General features: G+C 48.5%; 1 protein-coding gene and 1 non-coding gene across 2 annotated transcripts in view; one reads left to right on the plus strand and one right to left on the minus strand.

Moving 5' to 3' along the window:
* Positions 1-19367, plus strand: part of ssh (Protein phosphatase Slingshot) — an 88226-nt gene extending 68859 nt beyond the window's left edge. Inside the window, exons 6-9 of the mRNA XM_025302734.1 lie at positions 10909-11103; positions 12307-12576; positions 13054-13610; positions 13737-19367. Of these exons, the coding sequence (XP_025158519.1) occupies positions 10909-11103; positions 12307-12576; positions 13054-13610; positions 13737-16063 (3349 nt within the window). The 3' untranslated portion in view covers positions 16064-19367. The remainder of the gene's footprint in view (positions 1-10908; positions 11104-12306; positions 12577-13053; positions 13611-13736) is intronic.
* A 94-nt stretch (positions 19368-19461) lies between these two features.
* On the minus strand, positions 19462-22165 carry LOC105189005 (uncharacterized). The gene is made up of 5 exons (XR_003113554.1): positions 21970-22165; positions 21534-21827; positions 21276-21465; positions 20834-21035; positions 19462-20764 (listed from the first exon to the last, which is right to left on the minus strand). It is a non-coding gene; the product is annotated as an uncharacterized LOC105189005 (transcript).
* Between the last annotated feature and the right edge of the window lie 127 nt (positions 22166-22292).

Genomic DNA, 22292 nt, shown 5'->3' on the forward strand with positions numbered 1-22292 from the left:
CGCGTGCGTGCCGCACGTGCGTGAGTGGATGGGTGGGTGGGTAGGGTGCGTGTCATCATCGCGATCGCGTGCACACACGTGTGTCCCCGTGAATCCTTTTTCTCCTTCCTCCGCTCGGGCGCGAGTTTGCTCGCTTGCTCTCTTCTCTCGCGGCGGGTCACAGTACCTCGATTGATACCGACGTCGAATGTCGGCCGATGATGACATCAACTGGGATTCGGGGATTCTCGTGACCGGACCCGTAACCGGCTCGTCTCCGGGCGTTCCCCATTTATGTTTCGCCGATGACGCGACTCATTGCAATTAACGATGTCACGCCTATACACCGCCGCGGCTCTCTCTCTCTCTCTCTCTCTCTCTCTCTCTCTCTCTCTCTCTCTCTCTCTCTCTCTCTCTCTCTCTCTCTCTCTCTCTCTCAGTCCGTCTCGCGCCGTCTCTCGCGCGAGACGCGAAGCTCCCGCACTTTAGTCGGAGCGGAATTGCCGAGCGGAATTCAGACCGCAGTCTCGCGTCTCGCGAATGCGGCAACGAGACGAGATTGAAGTGTGAATGCGCGCGGTAAAAGTGCGCTCCGCGGAGTACGCGCGCGCGCGCGCGCGTGTTATATATGTGTATACATGTATACGTGTACTTGTGGAATACGCCTCTTCGAGCGCGCGGAACAAGGAGTGCAGCTGTCGGCGGTGAGTGAGTGCGAGAGTATATCGCGGTTACGCAGCGCGTGCTGCTCGCGCTAGTTCGGATCACGAATGAGAATATGCGCGTGCGCGTCCATTACGAGGCTCGCCTTAGCTGCGACGAGGAGACTCGCCGAGACAATTTCGAGACGCCGTTCGGCTTCGGGCGTGAGCGTGTAACTTTGTTTCTGTCTTTTCGACCAGCGGCTCCGAGCGTTGCGCGCCGCGTTGCGACTTCTCGTCTCGCGGCGACACGTGGATTACTTCTTGAAGCGTGTTTGCGCGAGTCGGCTGTCGACGAAGAGGCACGAGAGAGGGGGCGGGGGGGGGAAGAGGAAGAGAGAATTCGCGCTCGGAAGGGAAGGGAATTCCAAGGCGCGTATTTTCGGTGCGCTACAGTCCATCGCTCTTATATTGGTTCCCTCGCTCTCGGATCCGAAGGTGGGCATTACGTAAATGTTTAATTATAGTATCCCGTGCCGGGCTCCCGTCTCCTCTCTCATCGATCATCGCTCGTTGCGTAAAACTTTTCTAGACGCTAATTGACGCGTAAAGGCGCAACATACGTACGCGTGCATGCACACACACACACACACACGCGCGCGCGCGCGCGCTTCCTACGAGCGAGCTCCCGGCGTGGCTCCCGCGATTTCCTAGGCACCGCCAAGAAAACGGAAGCGGGGCTTATCTAATCGTTGCCGAGTCGGCCGCGGAAAGGAAACGGTCTCTTGCGTGTACTTACTCGTGAAAGTCGCACGCGTTTTGCGAACTCGCCGAATTTCTCGAAGCGCGCGCCGCCTGTCTGGCGATATTACTTAACTCTTGTTATGCACGATGGGGTCAAAACGACCCCAAAGATTTTCAATGATGATTTATGGTATGTTAATCTTCGAAAATAGGACTTGTACTGCTATCTACTGTTGGTTCTGTGTCTCCTCTTTCAGCCCAAGCACGATACGCCATGCACGAAGCGTCAGTACGATTCTGACTGTGAAGTGAAGTTGACACTCTCCTGTCTGGAGAAACTTTTTTCAAAGTCCTGCTATTGTATTAATTTTTTTCTTAAAGTGACATATGTCGAGAGTATTTCCGCAAAATTTTTGCAAAAACTACATTAAAAATCACATTCGCTACAATATTTTAAGTAAGAAAAAGTCAATCCTCGTGTTTTTTTTTTCGCTTTATAAATTTCGTTTCCTTTCGAGATCAAATTTTATTCGCAGAAACTGTGCTGCTACCATTTAAAAATATATTTGAAATATATCCTGGAATTTTTTCCAGTTCAAAGAAATAATAGTTCCATTGCAGCACGCATTTTTGTAGCTGGGCTCGCGAGAGACCCCCAGTATGACCCCATTATGCGATTCTACAGAAGTGTGCACAACAAGGGTTAATCCTCCCACGCGGAAATCTCGCGAGGAGGATCGTCCGCCAGATCGATCATCGACGATTCTGCGTCTGCCGGTCAGTGGACTGGAGAGTGATCCGGAGATTTTTTCGATCGCATGCCTTCCTTCGCCACCGCCGCCGCCGCCGCCGCCGGTGAAATCCCCTCGTTAACGAATTTTCGTTTTAATTAGAAACCAAGACGCGTTAGGTAGGTGGGCCGCGGGTGCGAGCTACGGGCATTCCATCGGCTTCTCCACTGCCAACGACCCCTCGGGCTCTCGCGCACGCGAGCATCGGCGACCCTTAACGAAATGAATCTGCCCCTTAAAGGGCTGAGAAATGGCGCGATGCGGACAGTTACCTCTCTCGCGCTCGAACATTGCAAGAACTTAGAAATGGAGTTTATTACTCGCTTGGCTACCTGACCAAGGTCACGGCGCCGCGCCGGAGAGGCCAAGACGTTCTCCACGGAGGCCTCTTAATAACGCGAACTCGCGATCGGCTGTGCCGATAAAATGACGAGGTACGTGGCTCGCGTTTCATCATCGTCCGCCAATAAATCGCCGCTCGGGACGTGGACGAGGCGCGGCGGTGCGGGAGACGGGAGAGGGGGGGGTACAAAAAAAAGCTCGTTTCTCGAGAAACCCTTCGACGTGTTGTGGGATCCGATGAGCGATGCGCGGAAAGGGCAGAAATCGCAGGGAGAAGAACTTGTGTATCGCTTCCACCGAGCGAAACTTTCGCTCAGCGGAAACGACGCCTGACGAGGGAAGGGGGGGGGGGATATTTGACGGGACTCGCGACGGAAAACGCGCGACGCCCCGCGTACACGCCTCTCGCGGCTTTTTCTTTCGATTTATAATCCCGGGCATCTCGGGCGCGCAGATATCGCGCGCGGATGTGAAACGGATGCGGGTGTCCATTGTAAAAAGAGGTTCACCTTCGGCCGACACGACGACGATTAATCATGAGGCGGCGATTGAAAGCCGTAAGGAGCGTTTTCATTCGCGAAATGCACAATGTATCTCGCGAAACACGCTCGCCGGCTAAAGCCTGGCTTGTCGGCTTGCGCCACGTGGCTGTCGCACCCTCGCGTCCTCTCGGCTGCTTCTGTCTGTCCTGACTTCTGTCCTGTCCTTCTGCTTCCGACTGATATCTCTCCGGCGCACAGTGGGCCCAAATCTGCTCGTAGCGCGACAAAAATATTTCTTTTAATAAGCACGTAATCTTATCACAACAAGACGTGTTAACATTGATCAATAATCGAAGTAAAATTAGGCATAGTTGTAAGTTTCCAGGAATATACTAGTCGATCATAAAATGATACTAAAAAAGAGGTTTCTTTCGCAGTTGGTAATGATGATTAACGAGTCATAATTCTGTTATGATTACGATTACGGGGTAGCAGTATCATTGATTTCTGACATATTGACGAAAATTTTATCACGGACCCTTTAGTTCAAGGTATATACTTTATATTGTATTCACTCGTTGCTCTAAATGAAAAATTGTCCCAAAATAAAATTCCAAACAAAAGTATATTTTTATCGATGTTTCCCAACCTCAATCTTCAACTATGTTTCTATTAAAAGGTAACACTTTTTAGTAACAGTTTTTTTTTTATCTTTCCAAATCCTCATTTCGTGACGATTTCAAAATGGTATAACAATATCGGTAAAGACCGGTACAACATTATTGTTTTTTCGTCTTTAGGTACACGTGTATCTGTTTCACGTAAAAAGTTGCACGAAGCTTCGAAATTAAAGGGTCCTATTCGTCCAAGAAACGTTGCAAGTCGATCTCTATCATTCATTCAACTGATTCAACTGAAATTATTGTTTCAACAATATCGAATGACAAAGAAGAATGTTTCAAAAATTTTATGAACGAAGTAGCAAGGAAAGTAAATGCATTTGCGATTTTATTACATAAATATCTAACGAATTGTTTTCACAAAACCAAAATTCTGAAGAATAAATATAAAGATTGGTTATCCGGAGAAATACATTTATATTACAATCCAAAGGATTCTGTCTCAAATTTACCAAGAGGACGTCCGAAGAAACTGTTCGAAGAAAGTTCCAATCGTTCAAAATTAAGGAAAATTGAAAATATTATTTAAATTTTTATTCTTATTTTTCTTTTTATTTTTTCTATCTTATATTGTGATAAATACGAATGCTACTAAATGCCAAACTATTAAATTACTTTGTTTTAATCAAAATATGTGTTATGTGTTAAAATAAAATGTTTAATTAAAAAAAAAGGAAAAATCTATTTCTGGATTTTTGTCGTGTTACGGACTATACCTGGCCCACTGTGCGACGTATCCTTTGCTGCGTCATCGCTCGGACTTCTTGGCGCGTGCCGCTGCTTCGTGGTGCGATTTGATTTTCCACTCGCTTTCGCCGCGACTTTTCATCATTCTCGCCTCTTGTTGCCGATCACGTGACTCAGTCGTAGGTGTCGTAAGACGGAAGAAAGAGAGAGAGAGAGAGAGAGAGAGAGAGAGAGAGAGAGAGAGAGAGAGAGAGAGGAGTCGGAAGCCTCTCCGTGTTCGTCAGGTTCCATCGGAATTCAAGAGACATAATTTCTCTCAAGTTCACTTCTGTCTCCATTATTCTGATTGTTCTTCTTCTTCGGAGATCTTGGACCGCGAACGTGTTCCGATTGTGTTCCGTTTACCACCGCGTAGGTGGACAGGTGCTTTTGAGCTGCCCTGAAGCCGTGATTTGTTGCATCGTGTAACTCAGTCTACTTGGAATCCGGCGTACGGGGACTCGATTGCGATTCTTACCGATCGATTTGTTATCGCCGCACGCCCCGATGTACGTTTCGCCACGTTCGCGACGTCTGATATCGCAGCAGTATCGCGGACGTTGTACGTATCTCGCCCCGAGAGAACTCGGTTTCCTCTCGACGAGCACATGGCAAATGAAGCGTAGAGCGTAGAAAACGCGCAGCGGCTTCTCATTCTCCGCGCGCGTCCGAGAAGCAACGGACGACAAGAGGACGACGGTTGTCGTTATCGCGCGTGCAGCAACAACGTGTCTCGACGATGAATTCCGTGCTCGCTATCGAGACTTATCTCCCATTGTACGTCCTTAGCGGTTTTCTACATGCGGCAAGCTACATCAGTTTTCCCGGTGACAGGCAGCGAGAGAGCCGGCGGGAAGTGGCGGGCTTCCTGGACATTGGAATCCTTGGCACTTTATGACTTTAGTTTCCTCGTGTATCCTTCGGCTCGCGGAAGGTACTCGCGAGCCTCCGTCGGAGATCCCGGGAGAGACTCGCTGGAAGCGTAAATTCTCGCGCGAACGCACTCTCGTCTCGATTGAAGTTCCGCCGTAGGTACCTGCTCCGATTAGCGTCTGCCGATCGAAGTACCAGGAAGGGAAGGTGGTAAACGATAAGGATAAGATGTCTGCGTTTTCAGTCCTGATCGCTGCGCACCGTAAGGAAGTGCTGGCTGGTATCCGCGATAGAGAGAGCGAGCGAGCGAGCGAGAGAGAAAGAATCGCGAATGATCTTATCTATTATTGCCTTCAAGTTGAAATTGAAGTTTCTAAGACGTATTTTAGAAACTTCAATTTCAGCTTGGAAGTAACAATAGATAAGGAGACCGTTTCTTTTTTTTTTTTTTTTTTTTCACCTGTATCTCGTATTTGGACATGTTTACGCGAGCAAAATGAAGGGAACCGTCGCACAATGGTTGTTCGAACGGCGAAAAACACGAGAAATAATCAAATTTTCGACTTTGTCCTAAAGCTTCGAAATTTTTATGTTATGTTCTCCCGCTAATAAGCTATCAACTGAACTACACAAAGTATTTAACGTTTTACGACTAAGTTAAGTGCTCAATTTTATTACTGAAATTCGAACCTTTTAAAATTTGATATCTTTTTTTATTATTGAAATGTAGTAACGCGGTTTATAAATGTTTATAAGTATACCTCAATGTATAAAATTACATGTTTGAAACACATCAATTATTATTAAATGCATTACGACATTATACATAATAAGAGTACTTAAAACTTGAACAATTTTCGAACTAAATTTTCCGTACGAAATGAAGGAACGCTTAAGAACGAAAAAAGTTATTATAAATATTTAATATAATGTTCAAAGAAAATAGGTAACTTTAATTTGGCTGCAGTTACTTGCAACTTTTCAAGCAACAATTTTTCGATGCCGACGCGCGCTAATATCGCGTTGTTTCTCTCGGCTTCGTGCCGTCTCGCTCGCACGAGATAGCGCTAGAAAGATAAAAATAATCTGGTTATTATGATAATATAGTAATAGTAATATATCTTATATGTTATTCAGTTCAGTTAAATATGCGGTATTATTTTTGAAAAGAATTATAATTTTTCAAGTTAATGCATCGAAGTTCACTGCTTTTACAGTAATAAATGATTAAGTATTAATAGATTTACAATATTTATCAAATAAATATTTTTTTTTCGCAAATTTTGTATTCCGAGAGAGAGGGGGCGGAAGGGGAGAGAGAGAGAGAGAGAGAGAGAGAGAGAGAGAGAGAGAGAGAATGTCGGTCGCGCTCGCAACAATCGCTCTCGCAACAGTAACCGCAATTTCCGCGTGCGTTACATCTCGGTGAACGAGACGGGACTCTTACGATGCCGATTACCATGTCTAACGCGCGTATGCTGTCAAGCTTCTTATCGCCGCCAGCTCGTCGACGATAACAAAGCACAGGCAACGCAATTACTTACGGGAACAGATCGCGAGGCGCCGCGAGCTCCGGCGAGGCCTCCGACCGACTGCGTAAAGCCGGGGATAATCGGCGCGTCCCGTAAGATATTACGTTTGGATGATTCTGCGGAGAAGGCCGCGGTGCGAAAACGAGTCGACGTCGCGCGTTCGGGGGGGGTATCTTCGATCACGCTTTCTTCTTACGCGACGGCAGCAGTGGTCATGGTCGAGCGCCAGCGGTAACGACGTCCCGAGGTTTCTTCGTTGCTCAGGACGGTCGCGCGTCGTCGAAAACGTTTGTCGGCTGGTTTCTCGCGTTGTAAAGAGCGCGGAGGGGGCGAAGGAGGGGGTAAGCTCCGCGACGCCGCGAAGGAACCGAGGAGGAACGTCGATTCTCGCGAGCGACAATATCGAGAACAGTAGGATGAGACTTGGGAAAATCTCGGCGAAGGAGTGAGAAGTGTCTCTGCTTCGGGAAAGGCTGAAATTTACATTCGCGCGCTTGAACATGCCGCGGTAGAAACGTATTTCATCACACTACAGGTAAAAGTTTAGATTTATTAGCGCAGCAACGCGCTCGGTATCGTGAACGCTTTTTTGTCGCTCGAGCTCTCTCGAGCTCCTAAAACTCCGGCTTGGTAATTAACTCAGTGCAGACACACACACACACACACACACACTCCATTTTTCCAGCGATTCGCAGTCGAAAATCAAGGGGGGAAGAGGGGGGGCTCGTAGTTTTGTAGCGCGTGCTGATTAATCTCCGGAAAAACTGCGAAATTGAGTCCCCGCACGTCCGCGGGAATGCTCACGTTGCGCGAGAGACCGGTTTGAGATTATTATAGAAGAACAGGTTATACGCTGCCACAGTGTGAACGAAACTCTGAATATACCTCATAAGAATCAAGAGATTACCGCGGTTCATGCCGCCAAAAATATTCCGCAATTTGCTCCGCGAATCCGTTCAAATGACGTCTTCTCCGTCACCCGGTCGAGTGATTTCCCAAGATTTATTCTTACCTCTCGTTGCGCCAAATGTCAAATGACTTTTGTACCTTCCCTTTCTTCCCCCTCCCCCCTCTCACTCTTCAAGATAGAGAAGCATAATCTTTGCCTTCTTTCAAAAACGCGTGTCGCGAAATATACACTAGGAAAAATGTATTGTTGCGTGAACCAAAGTTTTGTTGCAACAACAAAAAGATTTGGTTAAAATATGCCCAACAAAACTGTGTTCAGTTGCTGTAAACAAATATCTTGTTTGATTACGGTTTGCTCGTATAACGTGATACTTTTGTTATAGCAACTGAAAAGCTTTAACTATATGAATTTTGTTAAAAATACTATAATTTTTTTCTTAATATATAAAGTCTAAATTTTAGTGCACAGAAAGACAAAATAGTATCCATTGGGCATTATTTTGGTTTATGTAAAATAATCTTTCGTTATTATGTAATTTTCATGAATAAAATAATTAAAATGCTTAATTTTTATATATGAAGTCCAAGAACAAAATCATTTGGTCCAGGAGAACAAAGCAGAAAAATATATTTAGTTGAGACAGCTAAATATTTTGTTATATAAAACAAGATATTTGGTTGCATGGTTATTAAAAAATGCCTTAACTAAACAGTTTTGTTAGAGATACAAAATTTTTTTTCCTACGCTCCGTTTCATTAGACGACACAACGGCGCTAAATTCCCTATGCGCCTCTCTCGCGAGCAAATTGAGACAAGGTAATTTTGTAGACGAATAAATTTAGTCCACTCGCTCCCGATTCGAAATATTTCAAAATGATGTTTGCGACGTTGAGTAGTGACCTCCACGGGGTGGAAAGTCCATTCTAGTGGCGTCTATATTCTATTTGGCAGCATATATTCTATTATTAGACACGCGGGCGAAATGCGGGAAACGAACGGGAATCTTCGCGATTTCACCTTTTTTCACTGTTCGCAACTGGTCGCGGCGAAATATCGCTCTTCGACGGATTCTCCGACGATTTGCCAACTTCTCGGAAAAGTACGTCGAAGACGTGAGTCGACAGGATTGGAAAGAGTTCATCGGCGTCTCGAAATATTCAAACGTGGATAACAAATAGCTCGTAACATTTTGCTCCTTAGCTATTATATAATACGTTTTACGCGAGACGGCGGGTGTGAGTTCGCGATAGGCACCGAGCGAGCGCGCAAAAGTATTAGACAGGAAATCCCGGTCGCCTCGTTTACAAGGAGGAAGTGATTGGCAATGTAAACTGGTTTGTTGATTTAGAGTAGAAACCGGACGGTGAACGCGGCCAAGTTTAGAAAAGGAATATGAAAGAAATATTACCTACTTTAGAGAGCATAAATATCGCGAGGAATATCGTGAGATCCCTGATAAATATGCGCGGCGCTCGCTTTCCTTCGCGGCACAATCGGCTATCGCGCTTAAATTGCAGCGATCGGAGTAAATTGTGAAAAATTTGCTCTCGACGCATTTTTTAGGTCCCACAGCCACGCTCCGCGTATCTTATCACCACACACGCGCGCTACAACGTTTGTGAGACTTGCGTTCTACTAGAACGGATCAATGAGCGGTTTAACTGTGCTTAGCGACATATATCGATGACATCATACACACATGCATATGAGATTGTACACGAGTCCGCTCATTTAGCGAATGTTACGACTGAAAAATCTCGCGAACGCGCAACGAACGCCCAAGTTCTCCCCCTGCAAGCCGCAAAATTCGCGCGGTCCGTTTGAATTCTTCTCCCCTCGTCGCCGTCCCTCTTTCGCTTCCTCGCCGAATTTCCCCGCGTGCGCCGTATATCTGTTCGTCACGAGTTCTTGAGGCAAAGTTTCGACTCACGCATTGTCCTCCCGCGACAATCACTCGCTTTGCCGGCGGCCTTAGCAGACTGAAGAGCAGCGCAACGTTTCTGTGCGCGCTCCTGTTCTCAAGCGTTGGCCAATATTTTTTGTTCCTTTTTTACTTGATGTCCGCTTACGCAGCGCGGACATTACGCCGCGTGGGAACCGCTCGTTGCTCGTATAGAATAGATTTCAGGGCGAGCGGGAAAGTGACTAGTTATGGTAATTCCGAAGGGTACAGCGCCGCGCTCTCGCGCGGTGCAAGATCGACTCTCGGCCCGTGCCCGACGAAATCCGGAACACAAAGGTATTTCTTGTAAACCGCCACGGCCCCACGCGCGCGTTTAGAAAGTACCCTTGCTTTCTTTGTTCTCTCGGGAGACGGTAACTTCCGTCGATTTCCGAAGATGCGCCGATTCACATTTCGTCGTATCTTGCGTCGTACAACGTCGTGAAACGTTGTACGAGGGCAGTCGGGGAAAAGTTGTCGGCCTAACAATGAAAGAAAATTTCTTTTGCCGCGAGATATATTTTTTTTTATTTTTCAATATAATCTCCTGAAACTTCAATATATTCCAATTTATTCCAACGTTTTTCCAATAATTCAATACCATCATTAAATGTGATTCCGGAAGACCCGTTTCGCTCTGATGTATAGTGGTGGATCCAAGTTTCATCGACAGTCATGAGACGACGTTTGAAATCCATTTTATTCTGCTGAAAACGATTAAAATGTGCCAAACACGCTTGAGGAGAAATACGCATTCGAATGCGCGTTTTTGGTCAATTGTTAGCAAACCAAAAGGTGTGCGGCACACCTATCTTGCAGAAAACTTCTTCAACTGGTGCTACTATTCGAATGACTTGACAGATCGAATAAAATTTTACATGGGTTTACAATTATAGTTTGGCAGTTTCTAATGCCATGTACGTGTCAGGTCGAGAACTTTTCAGACTGCCTACGTAGACTCTGTGAAATTGCGGCAGCGGTAATCTCGGTGTTGAAAAGCGCGCGTGCTTTTAGAGAAGTGCGATCGCGTCGGCAATCGGGGCGTCGAAAGAGCGCACAAGTTGCGGCTACTACACCTCTCTCTCGGTCCCCCTCCTCCTCAATTATTTTCTATCTTTTAAGAATCTTACTTGTTTTCGCGTCACGGCGCGAAACTGCCGCTCGTCTCGTCCTCGTGCAGCATTATTGCTCAAGTTTACTTCTCGCTCTGCCGCGCGAGAGAGAAGAGAATCGTCTCCAACTAAATTCGTTCATCTTCTTTTCCAGGTCAGCCTTGCAGACGTTGCACAAGGTGTCCGGTAAGGCACGCGAGCAAAACTATTTTCTAGGTGGACTGTCTCACGACTGGGTCAGCTACTATGAGCAACGAATCGAGAGCGATCGGTCGTGCCTCAACGAGTGGCACGCCATGGACAATCTGGAGTCCAAGAGACCGCCGTCACCGGACAGCGTACGCACCAAGTGAGTCGAGACGCTCTCTCTCTCTCTCTCTCTCTCTCTCTCTCTCTCTCTCTCTCTCTCTCTCTCTCTCTCTCTCTCCCTCTCTCTCTCTCTCTACCTCCCTCCCTCTCTCTCTCTCTCTCTCTCGTTTATCGTAGTGCCCTCCTGAAACGAAAACTCGCGGCGAAAAGCGAGGCTTTATCGAGCAAATCCCCACGTTGATACGAAGCGAAGGTGCGTGTCGCGGAATAATCGATGTCGCCCCGGCGCGCGTCACGCGGACACGCGATCTTCGCCGTCGCCGTCGCCGAGACGTATTTCACCGGTTCGGACGAAATCGATTTCGCGCTGGACATATAAGACGATCCGCCGGGGTGAGCAGCTGGCCACTGCGAATTTAACTTGGTGCCGTGCCAGAGCCGGACGGTTTGTTGATGCGCGCGCGTTCTCTGGGTGTCTGCGCCGCGATCGCGCGCACAAGTGGAGCATAACTTTACAGCCGTCCTTCAATTATTTCCAGTTTCTGCGCTCGCCCTGCCGTTTCGAGCGCTAAACATTCAACGGTATATCAGGTCACGCACGTCGACTATTGGATTCCGGCATTACGAAATCCCGGACTATACGCGCGCGCGGTGATCGATCGTCGTCTCTCCGCCGCCGTCGGAGTCTTCCGCTACGTTCTACTTTCGGGCTACCTCTATTTATCGTCGCGCGAGAACCCCGCTCGCGAGTCCATTTTTAGTATCGTTTATCTCGGCGTGATCATCTCCCGCCGGCCGGCGCGCGTATCCGCACGGGAATATGGAATAATTGCGAAATGATTCGGACATGAGCAGGCATAAAGCCCGCGGCGGGAATAAAAGTGCGACCCTCGTTGTGTATCTTATATTTCGTAATGAAGGGAATTTATACGGGAGATGCATCAGCGAGTATCCGTGTACGTGTCGGGTAATTTGTATTACAATTCGATGATTTCTACTGAATGCTATTTGGTAAAAAGAGGAGAGAGTCATCAAGTTATGACACAAACGTTTTTCCCCCCCCCTCCTCGTTTTCCGCCCCTCCCTCTTTATCAAACGGAAGTATCATTCCGCCATACCGTGATCGCGTGTCTTTGAGAATGCTCGAAGCTGCAGTTTTTGCGTGCGAGATCAATTTCTGCGCGAGATAATACTGATCGCGATTATCGCGAGATACTAATGAAGTTACTTGTGCAAACTCAAGGCCCAGGGAAAGAGAGGAGACCGAGCGCGTGATTCGATCTACGCTGAAGGAAATCATGATGTCCGTGGATCTCGATGAGGTTACTTCCAAATACATTAGGGGCAGACTTGAGGAGGATCTCGATATGGACCTTGGAGAATTCAAGCCGTTTATCGATCAGGAGATGCTCACCATACTGGGGCAAATGGATGCGCCAACCGAGATATTCGATCATGTCTATCTCGGGAGCGAGTGGAACGCCAGCAATTTAGAGGAACTGCAGAAAAATGGGTACGTTCGATATCAGTGCGCCGGATATATAATACGAGGTGGCGTGTCACCTCGCGCGCGCTGCCCTGAGAAAATTTTATGATCGTTCTTAATCTTGTTACGTGATAAAATAGCGCCCGCGTACTTTCGATATTCACACGTTTATCCGATAATTTCACCAGCAGCTGTGCCGCGCACAAGCTATTATTCCACGCCAGATATAATATACGACAGATTAAATTGCACCTTCAAATATTAGACTCATCTTTCTCCCGAGTCTTTTCCCGAAGTGAACTCCTGAAGTGTACGAGAATACTCACTCGAGCAATTTCAATTATTTGAAAGACTAAAAATCCATCATATGTGACAAACTGCAAGTGAGAAGAAATACTGTGTATAATGAACAGGTGCCATTTAATCCGACTTGAGTGTGGTTTGATTGAAATATAGTCTTGCAGACACTCGGCTCGTATATCACATTTTATCGTGTGCTTTCAGCGTAAGGCACATCTTGAACGTCACTCGAGAGATCGACAATTTCTTCCCGGGAATGTTCACCTATCTGAACGTGCGTGTGTACGATGACGAGAAGACGGACCTGTTGAAGCATTGGGACAACACGTTCAAATACATCACCAAGGCGAAGAAGGAAGGCTCCAAAGTGCTGGTGCACTGCAAGATGGGCGTGTCTCGGTCTGCCTCTGTGGTGATAGCTTACGCGATGAAGGCTTACAACTGGGACTTCTCGCAGGCGTGGAAGCACGTTAAGGAGAAGCGCAATTGCATCAAGCCGAACAACAGTTTTCTCCTGCAGTTGGAAACGTACCAAGGTATCCTGGACGCGATGAAGAACAAGGAGAAGCTGCAGAGGTCCAAGTCCGACACGAACCTGAAATCTCCGACGTCCGTGAAGGACCAGTCAAAAAAGGAAGAGAAGTCGGACAATATCGAGAACAACCTGCGGGAGGTTTCAGGCTCGGAGTTGAAGAAGAGCAGCCAAAGACCGAAGAGTTGGTCGCCCAATGTGAAAATCGCTGAGAACATGTTACCTTCCGGTGAGTTTTTCACATAAGAGGTAAATTGCATATCTATACTTTCTATACGCAGAGATGTATATTATTAACGAACAGTCCCACATTCATTTGTAACAACACCTGTGTGTTTCACCTGTGTGTTTGCAGTTCCTTTGTCGCAGTCTTTGGAGAGTATTGACAAGGCGGGAAGTACGGAAGTAACGCGAGAGGAGCTTCTTCGCGGCTCGAATCAAAAGCCGGCGATAGAGCAGGAAGCGCGCAATGTTCTGATGCCCTGCGACAACGGGCAGTCCTACAGCGTGTCGCAGAACAAAATAGTGCACCTACCCGCCCCTTCTCCCGGCACACCTAGCGTAAAGAATAGAATTAGTAAGTTGGAAACTCAGGGACAGAAGAGGAAGGGCTTGGTACTCAATCTGACCAATCAGTTCGAGGCGGCCAGCAGTAAACCGTCGTCACCGGGATCCGACTCGGACGCTAAGCCGCTGCCTGCGAGCACGACGATGGAGGACAACGGCAAGCCGGTCGAGAACGGCCACCCGCATTGCGAGCAATCGCAAGAGACACGAGAGACTGCTGCGAGTACCGTCGCGAAAGGAGCGGGAACTTCCGAACAGGAAGTTTGGGATCCCGGCGAGGGACCGAAGACGAGGCGAAACGAGACGAACGAGTCCACCGAGATCAACGATAATAGTGAATGTCTAGTCTGGACTGCGTCCGCGGATGCAACGTGTGCTGATACGTGTGGTGACAACAAAACTAACGGAGGCGTGAGTGTGGAGAGTGAATGTATCGCGAGTGCGACGACGGCGGCGATTACGACGTCGGTAACGACGATTACGAGGGCGACTGCGGCGGCGGCGACGGCGGCGGCGACGGCGACGACGACGACGACGACGACGACGACGACGACGACGACGACAACTACGACAACGACAAGCGCTTCGTCGACGACGTCGACGTGTCCCCCCGACGTTGTTGCGGGAAACAAAGCGAGAAAGGACGGTGATCCGTTCAGCGCTCAGTTGGATAGGGTGTTCGATCGCGAGGAGAGACGGGGCGATCCTGTGACCAGGGAATCTCCGAGCCGGCAAAGTTCCTGGAGCAGTTACGACAGCGCGGTGGTGCTCGATAACAATTCGGTGCACAGCTCGTGGGCCACGCTACCGTCGAGGAACAGTTCCTGGGGCTCTTATGACATGCGACCGTCCGACTTACTCGGCTCCAGCGGCCTGTTCCCCTATGATAAGGAGGAGATACCGTGGCACCCGGGCACGGTGAAGCGCACGAAGCAAAAATTGGAGGAAGGCGGCACGACTGCGGGTGGTGTGAAGCGGGTGTGCACTACTCAGAGCTCGAGCGCGGACGAGAAGAGCGACAGGTTGTCCGGCGAGACGGAGCCGGTAGTGCCGGTCGATACGTACAATCCGGTGCTGCTGCACCATATGCCGTCGCCAACGCCGCGAAGAAGGGACTCGTCGCCCACTCAGGAACATAATCTTAAAGTAGAAGCGAACAGAGATTCCCCGAGTCCGGTAGGCAGCATCGACATCTCCCTAACGTCCATGCGCCAGATCGGACGGCTCTCTACCAGCGCGCCCGCGCCGTCCTCATTGTCCTCCGAGTCCGATCTGCCGTTGTCTCTGAGGTCCTGTAGATCAGAAAGCGAGACGTCCAGTCCGTGCGTCGTCAATACTCCTCAATGCCCCTCCGTCAAACACCACAAGATGGTCTTGGAGAATCTTTGCAACAAGTCCGTGTTCAATAAACGCTGCCTGTCCGTGGACGATTCGCCGGAGACGGAGTGCCCGCGCAGCACGTCCGGCATAGTCAAAAACCTGAAGAAGGAGTTTGAGGCGAAGTCGACCAAGTTGGAGAAGAGCCCGGAGACTGTGTGCGAAGGCGAAAGCACGAACGCGTCGTTGGCAGTGCGGCCCAAGAGGGACGTGAAGATCAGAAGCTTGCCGTCGTCGCCGGTGATACCGCACAACGAGTCCAAGATTCAATCGTCGTCCAGCGTCGGCGAAACCAAAGACAAGCATAGCAGGAGGAGCGACGCGACACCGCCGCCGTCGTCGCAGGACAACAACATGGAGGACCTCTCGGTCAGAGTGTTGGTGGGCAAGTACGAGGTGGCTAAGCCGGAGTCCAGGAAGAACTCCGACGTGCAGCTGCGTGTGCACAAGGACAAGGACTGGGACTCGATGGAGGTCCATCCGCCAGCCAAGTCGAAGATCGCGCCGGAGTTTTCCAGGCGGTCCGCGCCGATCATGATCAACAATCATTCGTCGTCCCTGTTCAGCGAGGCGCCGGAAGCACCCGGCAGGCCGCCGGTGCCCTCGCCCAGCGTGGTGGTGGCCAGCGTGGTGGCGAAGGCAGCTAGCAAGAAGCAACAGCAACACGGCAGAACCCATCCCCTCGCTAGGTTGCAGGTCAGGCCTAGGCACAGCAGTCCTGTTTACAACACCATGTAGAGGAAAGACAGACGACGCTGCTCTCCTGCTCCTGCTCCTACTTCTCCACCTCTACTCGCCCTCTTCCTCCTAATCCTTCCCTTCGCCGCTCCCTCGTTCTTCGTGTGTGCGTGTGTATATGATGTGTGTACGTCGGATATCGTTCGGACTTTTTTTATGCGCGATACGAGCGCGCAGCGTACCCCAACTCCGGGGACGTGTGTGCGAGTTACCCACGATCGCGCCGCGGGTAACGTCATCGTAACGATGAAATCGTGTGATCTCTTTTTAAACGTTGGCGATGGAGATTGGATTTTACGGAGCCAAGATGGTCGATCGCGCCTGTGTTCTAAGACTAGATGTCTCTCTTCGTCGTCTTGTTCAGTTCTTTTTTTTTTTTTATTTTTATCTTTTTATATTTTTTTCCCTTCATCTTCGCTGCGATCGCTCGTATAGTCCACCGCGCTCCACGTGTCGGGAAGAGTGATCTTTATCTCTCTTTTTTTCTCTCTTTCTCTCATTTTCAATAAATGCAACTCATTATTTATAAGACGGTAATTTCGCGCGCGCGCGCGCGTGTTCGAATCCTTTTTGTTTTCTTTTTTTACTATACGCGAAACAGCGACAGGCGCTTTATGTTCCTTCTCGTCAACGATGTATCTTGGCTTGGCGTTAGTTCAATTATTTTAAGCTGGATATGCAACAATTACGAGGCTGCGCGTCGAGAAGGGGGTCAACGTAAATTTATATAAGGAAGATATATAAGTGGTTATTCCTATATATCGTTTTGTCGTAAGTTAGTGGGCTCGGAATCAAACGTGCGTTGAGAGTCACGGAAAAGCGTGATGATAGTGGCGGTAGAAAACGACGACTTTTAGTGCGAAAGGCGGCGGTGTTGGTTTCTCGGGCCGCGAAATGAGAAAAGAAAAGGAAAAGAGCCGAGTGCTCAGTCAGGCTGTGAATGTAAGGTCTGAGCCTCGGGTGCACGCTGACCTTTCTTCTGCTTCGCTTTCTTCATCCTTTTTTTCTTTCATTCAGATTCTCGACGTCAACTTCTTCGTGAGACTAAATCTCCGATTCTGCGAAGCGACGCGACATATTGTCGGGGCGATTTTGTCGGGGCGTGTACACGGAACAAAAAAGAAAGAAAATGTTACATACGACGAGACCTCGAGAGATAATGTAATATTAATAAGCCACGCTATTAGTAATTTATAGGTGATAATGTGATTAGAGTGATGCACAGTGTGTGAGAGGACACGACGTAGCGAAGTGTGTTTTTTGTTGAGCGACTGTTTCGGAAGCACGAGTGTGATCGGAAGAGGGTACCGAATTTCACGAGCAGCTCTACCGATCGTTTCCCAGAGCCCTTCAGCAGTTCTTCGGGAATTCACCGTCGACGGCCATAGTTTGCATGAGAACGCGAAAAGTTTCGCCAAATTAGTCAGACCAGGTTAGCGGTGTGTTAATAAGTGGAATATATAGACTCTTCTCCCTTGTAAGATATATACATAATAATTTAGTATCGGAATAATAGTTTAGTTTTTAAAGACGTGTGATATATGTTTAAACGATGATTCCAACTTTGACGAAGAAAAAGAAAGAAATCGGATTTTACAAGATCTTGATTGAGAGCTCTCGACTCCTGTCGCCGACTCGCCGCGCGCCGCGTTCACTCTAAGCCGAGATATCAGTCGTAACGCGTAGATGTGGTGCATCCGCTGTTTGCGATCCCGGAAGAGTTCTCTCAGGGCGAAACGAAACGTTGCTCACGCGAATGAGGTACCTCTCTCGTTCATTAATTGTTATTAACCCTACTCTTTGTATTCCTACTATTATAGATTACCTTTATCTCGATTTATTCAGATCGGTTGATCGGTAAACGCTTGTCAAAACGGCTGACGACGCAGCAACGACATATTGCGCATCAGGAAGTCCCGCTAATCAACTAATTCGCGAGTCGCAATGGGAAAGAAACAAAGAAAGAAAAGTAGTACAATGAGAAACGGCAAAAGTTAGGCAAAAGGCACGTTGATTCTTCTTCAGTGGGTGCATGCATGTACTGTAACTTCTCCATCGATCGACATGGAGCGTAATATATCTAAGGGTAAATATTTTTTTAAACACATATCATTGACCTCTCTCATCGTTAATTTTTTTTTTTTTTTTCTTTTTCTTCTAAATCACACATGGAAACACGTATTATTCATACACACCATACACACAGCCTCCATATACATACGTCTCCATCGCGTCGCGGAAATTTAGTTAGAACACACAGACGAAGGAGAACCCGGTTGATCGCGCATTTGACGACCAATTTTATACTCTGACGAATGCGAGCGCTGCTAAGAGACGCGTCACGTCGCAAGCTTCGCGAGCGCGTCGCGATTATCGTGTATAAATATATTTTATTACAAACACGTTTCAAAACCAAATTAGGCTCGTTGATCGTTTAGATTGTAGATACGTGGATACAGGCGAAAGAGATGCTGGAACTTGTAGTAGTTTTCCCGAATAGTCTGTTGGATCGCACCTAGAGATTAACTACTACATACTTACACGATTAAGTACAATCGGATGCGATTTAGGAGAAGTATCTATATTTCTCTCTCTCTCCTCTCTCCTCTTTCCTCTTTATGATGCCCCCGCTACCGACGGCGACACATCCCTCATTTGAGCGCGACGACTGACCTCCGGTGCTCTGTACTTCATTCAACACGGGCACCGAATTCGGAATCGCGATTCGCGAGTCGTTCATGATGGGAGACGCTGGAGATGGTCGTTCGAGAACCGTCGCAGTTCCTGCATCGCGTGGAGTCCGGAGACGCGAGGATCGTCCGACTAAACTATCCCCGTCGAGGGTCTTGCATCGCGAAACAGAACGTGTCGCCCTCGGCGCGAACGCCAAAACAAAGAAAAGAAACGAAAACGATGCGCTTTCTGCTCTCTCTCAGCGCGTTTGCGCGCGCGCTCGAGCGGTCTTTTTTTTCTACACCGAGAGTCGCTTGTGTCAACCGATGGATTTGCTCGTGTCAAGTAAGTTTGTATTGTCACAAATCGATGTGCTCAGTTTAGTGATTGTCCCCCCCCCCTCTCATCCCTCTCCCCCTCGTCCCATTCGTTCCTTCGTCCCATCGCTCCACTCTGTCCACCCTTATACCCGCCCTCCCCCCTCGTCTTTTAAGTCTTGCTTAAGTGTGTGCGTTCGCTCGATACGAGAAATTGCTGTCATATGAGAAATGATGATAAAACCGTACGTTGTTCTGTATAAATTTTGTACTATAGTTTGTATTAAACAAAATACATTGTTTATTGCTTGAGAGTGACCGCGTTGCTTCCTTCGATAGCGCGCGCTATCGATCACGAAGCGAACATCACCGGCTTGTCCGTCAATAATGCTCATCGTCTCATTCTCATCCTCGCTCGTCTTGATTTTGTTTGACTTTATTTTATGCTCGCTGTCATTTGCCACACAATGGCAACGTTACACCATGAATTAGCATATTGTTAAGAAGAAAATGCCCCGTGGAAAAGAGAGAGAGAGAGAGCTGCGTGGAAAAAGATGAAATGGCGGACGGAAGAGCGATCGCCGAGTGCATCGCGTGTCGCGGAAAAATTCTCTCGGGAGAGCGCTCTCGTTATGTCACGGGCATTTTCTCGCAGAGAGAGAGAGAGAGAGAGAGAGAAAGAGAGACAATTGTCTACAACGCGTTGAGTGACAATTGGATATTCACGAGTGTCGTGTAGTCACATGATACGTTCTCATCCGTGCGAATGATTTACTTTTGCATAAGTTGTAGAATGAGTGCGGTCACTCGAATTGGGCGTCTACCTCAAAAATTGTCGATCCGGCGCAGAAAGCGAGCTTCGGAAGATAGGGCGTATCGGGGCCTCTCATTCGCCTGGAGTACTTCGATCGGTACGGACCGACGTCCAAACTGTACACTCCGCCTCTCATGTGCCTCATCATGGCCATAGTCTGCCGCAGCAAGCAGCATATGGTTAGATAAATATGGGTTCCATGCGATGTTAGAAGAGTCTAGGGGCAGGTTGTTCCAACTCCTTGGTAAGTTAACTGATAGTTAAGTCATGTCTGTCTTCGTCTAAAATTTCGAAGGAGAAACAAAGATAAACATGTGATTTTATTATCAGTTAACTCACCAAGAAGTTGGAACAACCGGGGCCCTAGCAAGATGAGAGATTAGCATCTGTCAGAATGAGAACGGTCGTCTATTTTTAATGTCGCTCCGATTGTAACGACAGAGTCCTCTGACGAATTTTAACGGCACAGTTCTCGAGTCACGACGGATTGCGAATTGAAGCTCTCCCTCTCTCTTTCTCTCTCTCTCTCTCTCTCTCTCTCTCTCTCTGTGGAGTATAATCACACCTCTTCTTGGAACTAAATATCCGGGATCTCAAAAACTCCCCGTTACCTTTGAAGCCTCAAAGCCGCTTGAAGTTGACACTTCAAAGGCCACCATGCGCTGCACAGCGGAGCGACGCGTGAAGTGCTGTGAGACTCACCGAGTGCGAGCGCAAATCGACGATTCTGAAGAGATCGATGTCGCAGCCACCGCACGCGACGAATATGTTCGACACGTATTTCCCGACGTACAGCAGAGAGGGGTAACTGTCGGGTTCCAAGCTGCCGATCAGCTTGCCGCTACCGTAGTCCCACAGCTGCAGAGGGTCGTTCTTCTGCCAGGCGCAAGTGAGGATCTGTGCGAGCGAGAATTCGAATTCGCGGTCATGAGAGTGAAACGCCAGAGTGGGTACCAACAAGCTCACCTCTCTTCCGTTCCTGCTGATATCCAGACCATCCCCGCACATGTGCACACCCGATATATACCTGAGGGAATGAGCTTGCCTGGTATCCCAGAATTGGACGGTGTCGTCCCAACCGCCGCTTATCAACTCGTGAGCAGAGCCTGGTTTAAAGCGAGCGCTGAAGACCCGGGACTTGTGGCCGTCCATCACATCCGTAGAGTCGCTGCGTTTCAAGGTCGAACGTCGCTTCATTGTACACACGGGATGTTTCTTTAACTTTTGTACCGAGATGTATCTCGTGCGATATATTGATATTGTAATTGTCATGTACGATGACGACCATCTTGCGCCCGGAGGAAGAGAGAAGGAAGCTCTCTCTCTCTCTCTCACTGGTCGAGCGTCAAGTGACAGTTTCCTCTTTTTTTTTCTCTATTTTATTTCATCATTGCTGAGTTCTCATCACCTTGCGCGAAATACCCTCTCTCGTCTCTTGGTCTCCTCGTCGTACAAACGCAAAGTCGTGTCGTCGCCAACGGTGACGAACTTCGGCAGCACCGGATGATAAGCCAGCCCAAGAGTCTGGCGGTCCTCGCGTATCGTGTAGAGGCATTGCGCCGTCGGGTAATGCCAGCATTTGACGCAACCGTTGGCATCTACGTGAACGGATTCGTGAGTCGGCTAAGTGGTACGGTTCGCGCAAGAACGAAAGAGAGCTACTGACAAGTCGCTATTACGGTGTGCGTGATCGGGTGCGAGTCGTGCACCGGCCGGTGCTTGACGGCAGTGGTCGGCGCCGGGTTCTGCATCATCTCGGCGTCGCACAGGGTCAACGCGTCCTCGCCGGTCGCGAGCCTGTAGAACTTCAAGAGTCCGTTCGCCAGTCCCGCGGCCAAGAAATCGTAGGCTTCGGTGTAGCAGATGCAAAGCACCTCGTTGTCAGTCTTCCTGTAAAACTGTCCGCCTTGCGACTTACTCCGCCAGAAGGTAACGTTACGAGGTACTTTGAAGAGAGGGTCTTTGGTCACGGTTATTCGTTTAGAGACAAATCGCGAATTCGCGCGATTCGCGCCATCAACGTTCTCTCGGGATTAACGCGGGATTGGAGTAAGTGGCTAATAAATATCATTCGTACAGTTGATTCATGATGCTGATGTTGCCGACGGACTTGTACGGTGGACGCTGCTCCGTTTCCGAGCGGACGGCTTGTACGGACCTCGAGAAGACGGAGTCTCTGTCGTACACGATAGACGACGTCACCGAGGGGTGAGAGGTCATGTCGAAGTCATCTGTCACGCTCGTACTGCGTCGCTTGAGCGGATCGGTGTCCATGTCCTCATTCTCGTCCTTATCCATGAAGCGAGCTTCGCGTGTAGTCTTATACGGGCGAGATTTTACGACGGATCGCTGCCATGGTACTCTTATAATTCGGGAAGTGCAATGATCATCGCGCTATGGATGATCGACGCGCGAAGATCATTTC

This window comes from Harpegnathos saltator, unplaced genomic scaffold, assembly GCF_003227715.2.
Source record: "Harpegnathos saltator strain DR-91 unplaced genomic scaffold, Hsal_v8.6 scaffold51, whole genome shotgun sequence".
NCBI classification, from domain to species: Eukaryota; Metazoa; Arthropoda; class Insecta; order Hymenoptera; family Formicidae; genus Harpegnathos; species Harpegnathos saltator.